This window comes from Xenia sp. Carnegie-2017, unplaced genomic scaffold, assembly GCF_021976095.1.
Source record: "Xenia sp. Carnegie-2017 unplaced genomic scaffold, XeniaSp_v1 HiC_scaffold_1, whole genome shotgun sequence".
NCBI lineage: Eukaryota > Metazoa > Cnidaria > Anthozoa > Malacalcyonacea > Xeniidae > Xenia > Xenia sp. Carnegie-2017.
In genome coordinates, this window is record NW_025813402.1 from 1221854 (window position 1) to 1233823 (window position 11970).

The 11970-nt window shown below is 34.7% G+C and overlaps 1 protein-coding gene and 1 non-coding gene across 2 annotated transcripts; both read left to right on the forward strand.

Annotated features, from left to right (window-relative positions):
• Positions 1-42: 42 nt before the first annotated feature.
• On the forward strand, positions 43-10082 carry LOC124434454 (40S ribosomal protein S7-like). Its single transcript, XM_046984354.1, has 9 exons — positions 43-107; positions 286-367; positions 476-547; positions 711-788; positions 2067-2129; positions 2218-2279; positions 2534-2644; positions 2954-2993; positions 9968-10082. Exons 2-9 carry the CDS (start codon positions 299-301, stop codon positions 10040-10042), a joined length of 570 nt encoding a protein of 189 aa, XP_046840310.1. The 5' UTR covers positions 43-107; positions 286-298; the 3' UTR covers positions 10043-10082.
• On the forward strand, positions 1795-1867 carry LOC124445434. Its single transcript, XR_006948152.1, has one exon. It is a non-coding gene; the product is annotated as a small nucleolar RNA SNORD31 (small nucleolar RNA).
• Positions 10083-11970: the final 1888 nt, after the last annotated feature.

Here is an 11970-nt window from a genome sequence, read left to right on the forward strand (position 1 = left end):
CAGCGATGTGTTGAATATACGTCAGCGGCTGTATTAAAAATGGATGCGTTAAGTTACATCTGCGCGTAGCTTCGTCCTCTTTCGGTTGTTTACCAGACTTGAGGAAAGTGAGTGAAATGCTGTTCATTTTAGATCCCTTGTAGAAATGCCTTCTTTTCTCTTTTTTCTCGACAAATTGTCAAAACTGAGAATTCAGCATGGGAGATTGACGATTCAGTCGAGATTGAAAAAAGATGGTGTGCTTTTATGGATATTTTGTAGCCTTGAAGTGCGGTAAATTTTTAGGTCGGCAGCCAACATGGCTACAGGAAAAATCATAAAGCCAAATAGCGAAGCTCCCAACGAACTTGAGAAAGAAGTTGCTGGGGTGAGAAGGAACATCGTGTTAGCATGTTTTCAATAAAACAATTTGAAACAACATTTATATCAATGGAAGAGAAGTATAAGAAAGTCCATAATTTATTTGATTTTTAAGGCCATCTCTGAACTCGAAGCGAATAGTGAACTCAAACAGCAACTCAGAGAATTGTACATATGTGGTGCCAAGGTTTGTCAAATACTCTTTCGTTTTAATTTTATGTGAAATTGCTTCCTTTAAATCCTTGTGTGCTCGTTTGTAAAAACCGAACGTTAGTAAGGCTGATGCATTTTGTCAGTTAAAAAAAAATTGTGCTCTGCCTTTAAATACCGTTTCTGTTTTTTTTCCTCAGGAAGTTGAAGTTGCTGGCAAGAAGGTTGTCATTTTGTTCATACCTGTACCACAACTAAAATCTTTTCAGAAAGTTCAGGTACTTGGAAATGTTGACCTTAAAAGACCCTTAGTTTGTTTTATCTGAAGAGTTGTAGTGCTGTAAACGGGAGGCCGGAGTTAAGCCAAGTTGTGTATTTTGTAAAAGTCCGGCAAGCAGACAATAACCTCTCAAAAACTCACACTTACTGAGGGCGACATAAAAAATTGTGCTCTTTTTAATAGTGCTGTGCACTGGAGGCCTGAGCTCCGGCTATTTTTCCCGGCCTGAGTTTGTTCATCTCCGGCGAAACTCCGGCAGCAGTGGTTTGTGCTGCAAAATACTGTCAAACTTTGGTAAACGTGTCTGATCAAAATATTTTTGTATCAACGAACAATAACTATCGGCTAAAATTCAAAAACTTGCATGAAAATAAAACATTTTATGCATGAAACAACATGACGCTAGATTGCATTCACACATGCTAATTTATGATTCGAAGTCGGAGTGCTGAAATTTAACTTTGTATATAAAAATTTTACAAATAATACACCTTAAACTTTTGAACAGTGACTTGACAAATTACCCAGCCACAACTAATGATTCGAGTTATAAAAAAGCCGGAGTTTGAAACCGGAGTTCAGATTTGACAAGAGGCCGGAGATGAAAAATTAGAGTGTGCACTGTCCTAAAGAGTTGTTTGTTAGTGTATAGAGAAGATAAACTCAACTATGCACAAGGCTTACTTCACATAAAGGCCTTGTTTTTTCAATGAAATCATTGGAATGTTCTTTTCAGATTAGGAATGTACTGATATTACTTTGTGAACTTTACACAGTCTGAGTCAACATCAGATGTAGTTGAATGTAGTTAAATGCCCTTTCCCAACAGACAATTTCAAAAACATATACAATGGAAACACGTTCAGATAAGCAAAGACATCTTGCAAAACCTCAGACCGATATTTCAATCCTTTTTTAGTGTGTTTTTTTCTTCCTGTAATTTGTATCTTGTGTTAGCAAGAAGTCTCTGTTTATTTGAGTATGTTCTATCGTTGAAGTTGAATTTTGTTGATGATGAAATGATTGTCGCCCCAGTCTGATTCACCTTGACTGATTGACATGTCATTCTGAAACATACTATCATCAAAATTAGTGGTGGGAATTGGTTAAAAGTTCACGATTCACTATTGCGAATTCTTTGCCAAACAATCGACTATGATTGAAAATATCCATCGAAAACCATTTCATTTATGCTTCAGTTATTTCTCCCTACTGCTAGTCGACACAATCTACGATGTTTTGTAAATTAATATTTATAACTTGTTAATGTATTCAGGCTCGTTTGGTTCGTGAATTGGAAAAGAAGTTTAGCGGGAAGCATTTTGTTGCTGTGGCTCAGGTTTGTATTTGTTAAGCTGAGATTTTTTGAATGATAATTAAGTTGTTTGAAGCTCATTTGTTGTACGTCTCAAAATTTTAATTGTTAGAGACGTATTCTACCAAAGCCAACAAGAAAAACTAGAAATCAAAAGCAGATGCGACCCAGAAGGTTTGTTACAAGTACTCGATTAAAACAAAAAACAAACAAACAACATTTGTATACCAGCCAGTATTAATCCCCGCCAGGGGGGTTGACCGGTCCATGAACTTCTCTACGCCAAACGTCTCTATCTCTTGCCATGTCTCTCATTATACCCATCGCCTTCATATCACTGTTCACAGCATCCATCCATCTCCTTCTCGGTCTACCTCGATTAATTAAATTTAATTTCCCTTTATTCGTTGTAACATTTTCGTGTTTAGTCGAACTTTGACGTCTGTTCACGATGCAATTTTGGACGATCTCTGTTTTCCAAGTGAACTTGTTGGCAAAAGGATTCATGTTAAACTGGATGGCTCAAGATTGATTAAAGCGTTAGTATTAAAACTTCAACGTTTAGATGTAACATTTTCTATAGGATTATTTTAATGTTGCTTACTAAACGGGGGTGGCATAATAAATTTGATTTGGCATAAACAGTTGGTTTAAACAAAGAATATTATTACACGCAATGTTAAGTGTATATTCATATTTTTGAAGCCAGTGGAAAGAACGTGTTTTGCTTGTAAATTTGCTGTTTAATTTGCTTTAAAAACAGATTGAATTCCAAGTTGAATTGGTGGAAATTTTTTTATTTAGTTTTGTGGTCCTAATTGATGTTTTATGTACGCTTTTGTGTGTAGGTTTTTAGATAAAAGCCAACAGACAAACGTTGAACATAAGGTATGTTGTCATGGGACATGGAAACAGATAAAAATTATGTCTTTCCCTCTTAAATTGAGTTGATGATGAAGCAATTGTCGCCCCCCCTGTCTGATTTATGGTGACTGATTGACGTTTTCTGAAACATGAAAGGTTGTTTTTGAAATGAAAAAATTTTCAGTTCAGCTGTTAAGTTATGCACGCAATGAATGATGGGAGAATTGATCACTGATATGTATATATGACTGGATGATGACTGTGGCGGGAAAATTGAAGCCGGAAGTTGATTCATTTGCGTACGTTTTAGCAGTCTCACTTTCCTATACTTTGGCATTTAAATGCTTTGCACTCTGTCTTTCCTTTCGTTTGTATTTTTTTGTGAATAAACAATGTGTTGAAATTAAAAAATTGTAAATTTGCACTACAAAATTGAAGCAAAGTGTAACGGTAGAAAAATATGCAAATGAGCCCAGTATCTATTGTCTTTTTTCGTTCTATATTTTATATGTGGATGCTTTATCCAGTTTATTATACATATCAGTGGAAGCCCGTTATCCAGTTTATTATACATATCAGTGGAAGGCGCGTTATCCAGTTTATTATACATGTCAGTGGAAGGCGCGTTATCCAGTTTATTATACATATCAGTGGAAGGCGCGTTATCCAGTTTATTATACATGTCAGTGGAAGGCGCGTTATCCAGTTTATTATACATGTCAGTGGAAGGCGCGTTATCCAGTTTATTATACATGTCAGTGGAAGGCGCGTTATCCAGTTTATGATACATGTCAGTGGAAGGCGCGTTATCCAGTTTATTATACATATCAGTGGAAGGCGCGTTATCCAGTTTATTATACATGTCAGTGGAAGACGCGTTATCCAGTTTATGATACATATCAGTGGAAAGCGCGTTATCCAGTTTATTATACATATCAGTGGAAGGCGCGTTATCCAGTTTATTATACATGTCAGTGGAAGGCGCGTTATCCAGTTTATGATACATATCAGTGGAAGGTGCGTTATCCAGTTTATTATACATATCAGTGGAAGGCGCGTTATCCAGTTTATTATACATATCAGTGGAAGGCGCGTTATCCAGTTTATTGTACATGTCAGTGGAAGGCGCGTTATCCAGTTTATTATACATGTCAGTGGAAGGCGCGTTATCCAGTTTATGATACATGTCAGTGGAAGGCGCGTTATCCAGTTTATTATACATATCAGTGGAAGACGCGTTATCCAGTTTATGATACATATCAGTGGAAGGCGCGTTATCCAGTTTATTATACATATCAGTGGAAGGCGCGTTATCCAGTTTATTATACATGTCAGTGGAAGGCGCGTTATCCAGTTTATGATACATATCAGTTGAAGATGCGTTATCCAGTTTATTATACATATCAGTGGAAGGCGCGTTATCCAGTTTATTATACATGTCAGTGGAAGGCGCGTTATCCAGTTTATGATACATATCAGTGGAAGGCGCGTTATCCAGTTTATGATACATATCAGTGGAAGGCGCGTTATCCAGTTTATGATACATATCAGTGGAAGGCGCGTTATCCAGTTTATTATACATGTCAGTGGAAGGCGCGTTATCCAGTTTATTATACATGTCAGTGGAAGGCGCGTTATCCAGTTTATTAGTGGTTAAGTTAAGAGATGTTTTTCGTAAGAAAATACGTTAATTCATTATGTAAACATGACAATGAAAGCTTTGAATTGAATGTTTTAACGTTGAAATCTTTCTATATTCAACCTCCACGTTTCCTTACTTGAATACCATACCTTAAAAGCTGACTTTGTTTCTTGTTTTGGGGTTTATTGATTAGAAAAAAAAGGAAAAAAGTGTATCGGTTTAGTTTACACGTGTCTTCGCAAATGACAACACAATTAAAGACAATAAATGGTGACGGTGTTCGTTGTGGTTAAATAAGAACTCGAGAGCGTTGTTTGATAATAATTTTTGGCAATAAATTTTATTTTATTTGTTGGTTGTTTTGTCGATTACCAAAAACAGGCAATATCTTTGCCCTTTTCATACAGTAAATCGAAGTAATTTTAGTGAATTTGATTTGGGCCGTTTTCAAACTTTTAATAAACTGCCCCGAATCTTTTAATATCATCCATGAGTCGACGACAATAGCCTTTCGTTATCTTCTGCTGTACGTTTGTAATTTGTTGATTTCCCATAATGCAATGCGTGTCGCCATTTTTTATCACGGTTATTTCAAAACTCTTCGCCAGCGACCACTTTTGCGTGTTCGTTGCGACCATTTTTCGCGTGTTCCGACTCTTCGTTGTACGTTTTGTACTTGTTGATTTCCCATAATGCAATGCGTGTCGCCATTTTTTATCACGGTTAACTCAAAACCATAGATATAGTCATTGAGTTCTATAATAACTGGAGGGGAAACGTCAACAAAATTAGTATAAATTATTAGCGCGCGGCCGCGTGGTCAAAAACATGGCGGATTTTGGTGGTAAAAGTCAGCGGAGAGACGCGGGCTCATGAAATAAAAATTTTGTCGCCCACCCTGATTTGACCACCACAATTGCGAGTATAGAAAATATCAAAACTTTTTATTTTCCTAACATAAACACTTTTTTAAAATTTATTTATTAAATTGCCAGCTTCTGTGGTTTGCGGACGCTGAAATAGCAACAGAAAAGGAAACATTTCATGACTCCGGTAAGTAGCACAGTATTAGTTTTACTATTTTGTTTTTAACACGATACTTGAAGAGTGTTTCTACTACTAAGTTTTAATTTAAAGTTATTTTGGTCCAGTCTTGTTTGTTCTTCACTTAATCGCTCGCCAGACGGTTCGAAGCTGTCAATTTTTATCGAGTTTTGCATCCATCTTGTATCATGATCAAGGCATCAAGCTAAACTCTCCTGGTTTGAATTGAGTTTACCTCCCAAAAATGGGGCATAATTTGTTCATGTTTTTTTTGAAAAGATGAAGGGAAAGTTTACAACAGAGTTGTGTTGAAATTGAATGCAGTGCCATGCAAAATTAATGAGAACTATGGTATATGTTGTATAATAAAAATAACTATTAAACTGTTTGCCTGCTCAATTTGACTGACTGTATAGTGTAGACAATTATAATGTGATTGGAAAGTTGGATTTATGCAAACAGTATTAAAGTACTACTTAGCGTTTCTGTAAATGAAATATTTATTGTTATAGTAAACAGGTTACTACTTCAAAACCAAGATAAAAGTAGTGTGTTGAACAATGTGCTTAGATTTGTTTCTACCTTGAAATTTTTGTTCAACAGTAGCTTATGATTATATCATTAATATGCATGAAAATTTAAACATATTATTGTCTCATCTCATTAAATCCATACTTGGTATGATTCCAGGTGATCACATCGAATGCATTGGTTACAATGAAGATGAATGTAGAAGAAGCAAAAATAGATGGCAAAGAAATTCTTTGTGTCTTATGAAGAATTAGTAGAAATCAATAAAAAGAATTCTTTAAACAAATTGTAAACAAATTTAAATTTGCTCATGGTCAAGCAACCTAGTCAAAGAAGCAAAGTCTGTCTTCAACATGTGACCTTTCCAATTATTTAGTTTCTTTGTACAAAATACTATTTTCGAGAAACTTGATTTGTAAGTCTTTCATTAATATTTTTTTTTACCAAGAGATAAAAGGAACTAATTCAAAGGCTTGATGTAAAATACAAAGATTTAACAAGTTGTTTATCATTTAATCCCCAAATGTTAGTTTGTACATATAAATAATTAGTATTGGTAGCTGTAAGTTGTTTAAGCAAAACAGAAGAGTAGTAGTGCTAGAAGGGTTAGCATTTTGAAAAATTATATCTTGTTCATGACATATATTACACAATTCCAAAACTGTAAGTAATGCACAATAATATCTATAGAACTTGATAAATTTCTTCACCTACACTGTCAGATAACTATTTTGCCTTCATGCAGCAATAGACAGTGTTTTGTCAGAGAAACCAATGCACTTTAGTTTCCAAGTTTGTAATTTCAATGGAAAATTAATGTAGTTCTGTTCAGTAATAGATCCAAGATTCTGCCAAGCTGTTTACAAAATACAAATTACCAAGCAACAGTGTCATGGTGTTTTGAATTTTTTTCTTTTTTGTAGCTCTTCTAGTTCAACATACTTTCTTTATGAGTTTTCAGTAGATTTATCAGGTAATGACAATACACTTATGATACTTAACCATGGTAAATTTTTAGTTGACTTATGTCGTAGGACTGAAGCAAACATTTTCTCGCTTCCTTAGGAGCATTTTTACACAGATTTATCCATTTGAAGCAAGAAAAATAGGTGCACCAAACTGTTGACAAACAGTCAAACACACAAAAGCATGAAATAATGTATAAGTTTGACGAGATTGACAGGTCTAGTAAAGAATGCCGTTTGACTTTCACTTTTAAAAGGCTAAAATGTCATAAAATAACTTAAATGTTACATCCAAAATATGCGTTCCTCTACCGTCGATCTTCTTTATTTTGATGTGTGTCTGTACTGTGTTTTTCACGCAATGCTGAAGCATTATTTTCACATGATATGCTGTCGGTATCGTAATTGTTTTTTTTCTCACTTGTTTTCGTCCATACAAACAGTATTAGAAATCAGGAGGGAGTGAATATTGAAAAAAATTTTTAAAGTGGAAGTTTTGACCACCAAAATCCGCCATTACCGCCATGTTTTTGACCACGAGGCCCAGGCCCCTTTGCCCCTCCAGGTCTTATAGAGCTCAATGGATATAGTAGGTCTAGATTACTGACGAGCCGCCATATTGCGTGACATCCATGATAAATCCAAGATGGCGTGGGAACCGGGCAAAAAACATAGAGTCACTACAGGGCAATTGATGTTTTTCGCAATTTACTTCTTTTCATTGTTTTCAAACTCTTCCGATGAAGTTTTATTGGAAACAACTATTTATTTCAAGTGTTTTGAAACCATTTTGGACAGTTATAATTGAAAAACGGGTGAAAATATCACTTTCGAAGTATTGTGTAAATTGGTCGTTTGGTTGTCTCAAGTCGTTCATCCACTAAAATAAACAGATTTTGTCAGCTTTAGCTCCCATACTGGTTTGTTACGCATTGAAAAATATCATATTGACAATTTATAGAAAGATGGGAAAATCAATCTGAGCATTTATGACAAAAAAGCAATTTATTTACGAAGGTACTCCCACTGTACTCATACTGATATGTGAGATTCATCCACAGTTTAGCAAGGCCATTCGATTTTGAATGAATGAAGAGAGGAGCAAGGAGATACATAACACTGCAGCACTATTGTTTACTGACTAGATCTTAGAAAAGCTGTTAATGTTGGGAAACGTAACTGAAGAAAACTTGCCTCATCTCATTGGCTATACTGATGAGATCTTACAGCTAAGTTGTTATACGAAAGAGAAGGAAACATATGTTCAGTAGCTTGTTATATTACTGTTTATTTCAAAATCTGACATAGTAACATTCAAACGCATAACTCAAGATACTGTTACAATACAATTTTTGGAGAGAGTTATAAAGCTCTGTATAAAGTAGTTATTTTTTTACCAGAGCTAAGGTGTTCATTAAATTTATATATTATCTTATGAAATATTTGATATAGATATCATCGGTGGCATAGCCAGACTGAATTTTACTGTTGCTATGTAAATTTCACTGCATCATTGTTCATTTCATTAAGAATCTCTTGTTTTTACAGTCAGTGAACACAGCGGCATTAGGATAGCATGACCAAATGAAAATGCTGGCTATGGCCCAGATTATTATAAGATGTAGCTGTGAATAAAATATATGTGACTTATATGCTCAATATACTTTGTTATAGTATATGTTTTTATTATGCTATAGCTACAAACACCATCCTTGACACCAGTTGTTTCTAAACTGAGGAGGTTATCCTTATTAAATAAATCTAATTATTATTATTATCATGTTATTATTATTATTTGTTTTTCTTCTACAATGCCAGTACAATTTTAACTAAGAATGTCTAATTTGCATCATATTGTTAACATACAACTAATGACTTGCAAAACAAAGACTGTATCATACTGCTCAGTTGGTTCATTTTATGACACCTATGTACAAAGATAAGTAAAGAAGATAAAAAATTACGGATATTTCACCATTCAATACATGAAATTTTACGTGTAAAGAAAATTGCCATACAGTTACAGTTTTCAGTTACATACATGTTTACAGTAAAATATTTGTACACCAGTTCTCCAAACTCTACTCCGAGAGAATAGTTTGTAAAGAAGTGCCATCTAAGCGACAAAAGCTGACAAAACTCATCCTTTTTGGAAACGATTATGACTGTGTCTGTTAAGTGCCAACACATATTTGAAGAATGAAAGAACGAATAGCATCTTGAAGTGAAATTTATGTAAAAAATATGAAGATTAATTTTCCCATCTTTTTGTATGTATTCAATATGATGTATTTCAACGAGGACGAACCAGTATGGGAGGTAAAGCAGACGAAATCCGTTTATTTTGGTAGACAAACGCCTCGAGACAACCAAACGACCAATTTACACAACACTTCGCAAGCAATATTTTCGCACGTATTCCAATAATAATTGTCCAATATGGCTTCAAAACATTATTAATAACGCTTTGTTTCCAATAAAACTTGATTGGAGGAGTTTGAAAACACTGAAACGAAGTAAACTGCAAAAAAAACAATTGCCTAATAGTAGCCCCAAGTTTTTTGCCCGGTTCCCGCGCCATCTTGGATTTATCATGAATGTCGCGCTGCCGTCTTAATAAGTCTTATATTGCGTCACACTCGTCAGCGATCTAGACCTACTATATCTATGCTCAAAACCCTTCGTTGCGATCACTTTTTGCGTGTTCGTTGCGACCACTTTTTGCGTGTTCGACTTTCTTCGTTGTACGTTTTGTACCTGTTGATTTTCCATAATGCAATGCGTGTCGCCATTTTTTTTAAAATTATCTGTTTCAGCTCGAGACGTTCTCTGGCGTATACAAAAAGTTAACTGGAAAGGATGTCGTGTTCGAGTTTCCCGCTTACGATTAATAATTGAATAAATATTTCAAAATATTCTTGTTCATGTGAATTTGTGTTGTTGTTTGTGACCACCTATCCAAAAAGCATACCAAATGATGTTTTTTATCAATTGTTGCCACTATTAAGCCGACAGCTTATGTTTTGATTAGGGGAAACTGTGTTGAGGAGTTTTGAAGAAAATACTTGCAAGCGATGAAGATTTCGAACTAGATTTACAAAATCATGAAATTAGTTTGTTGGTGCAAGCATTGCTAAAGCAACTGCGATACTTGGCCTGCTCCATTAACGGATAAACGTACTCTTAAATAAGTTTCATTATGATATTCTCGACAGCGAAAGTTATCCCCCACTGCAGCAGTTAATGCAAGTCGAGACTATTTTTAGCTTACGGAGTCTTAAGAGTTAATGCATTTGAAGAGAACATGTTTCCATTCGAAAATCTTTAAATTGTTATTTTTAACCTGTGAAATAAGTCAAACTGTTAATTCTAGTCAATGATTGATAATGAAGCATTTCTTAATGTAATATCAGCTTCAGAAGAAGAAAGATTATTTAATACAAATATCAAAAGAAATATTATTTAGAAGCGTAACGTTTCGTCTTGTCTTCTAAATAAATATTTCTTTTTATATGTTATTTTGTATTAAATGGCTCTTTTAAAAGCACTTCGCTGGGCTTTATATCAAGAATTCGCTTTTCGCCCGGTATATTCCTGGTTAAAATAATAAAGCATTTTTTTTTGCGTACCTGCATCAACCGCCCACTAAGCTGATCTTCTAGCAAGGGGGTGGACGCTTAAATAGTGGACTGACTGTATTTACATTACACCTGCCTTTTACTAAAAATGGTCGATTTTACGATGCAAATTTTCTCTCCATTTGCACTTGAGAATGCATTAATATAACCACACTACACCCACGGACTTCGGCAGAAGGGGGGGGGCAAGTACAAGAATTTACCCCCTCACCACACTTTGAATCTTTTGAAGCTATGGTCTTTATTTCTACGTTAAACACACATGTCTACTGGCGAATAAAACAAGAATGCAGCGTGGATCTAGGTATTTGATCATCAAGAGGTTTTTATGCCAAATAGACGTGAGTTGATTATGAAAAGGTGACGGACGTTCTTGTGACGTAAACCCAATATGGTTTGATGCGTTATATTGGCCTTAAAACAAGGGGAAAGTTAACTTGTGGCTCCATATGATCCTCAGAAGCACAACACTTATTAGGCATTTGAAATAAACGACAAAAATTTTTATCATAAACATGTTCCGACTTCCATTAAGTCACCTTCAGTATAAGAATGAAGTAAAATTGTGTACAATGCTGAATTTATAATAGGATGCTTGATACGTGTTAATTACTAAAAGGAAATGATGTGATATTAGTGATATTTACATGGCAAATATCATGAGTGTGATAGAGACAAATTTGAATATTTCCAATTGGAAAATTTGTTTGTTAAGATTAGGCTTGAGTTTTTTCATGTACAGTGCTTCTTTTAGTTTTAAAGAAGGAGTTCAGCATGTCAATACTATCTTTAACTTGTAATTACGTGACATTTCTAATCACTACATAATTGTAAATAAATTTCCGTTTCCATCCCTTTGTCTATACAGACGTCTGTTTATACAGACGTCTCCATCCCTTTTGTTTATACAGCATCAGATTTATTTATATATTAACTCCATTCAAATATTCATTCATTATACCGCACTAGAAATGGCATAAGTTTGCCGAAACATGTTTGCAATAAAAAATTTTAAAAAAGTTGTCGTTTATGTTAAATGTATAATTTCAATCGTGCTGTTGGAAAATAGTGTTGAAATGTTGAATTTGTTTGTTAAGATCGGGTTTTTGTTTGCGTGTGTGTTAGGCTTATTTGAGTTTAGAGAAAATTGAGTGTAATATTCAACTTTGTCTCTGTCACAC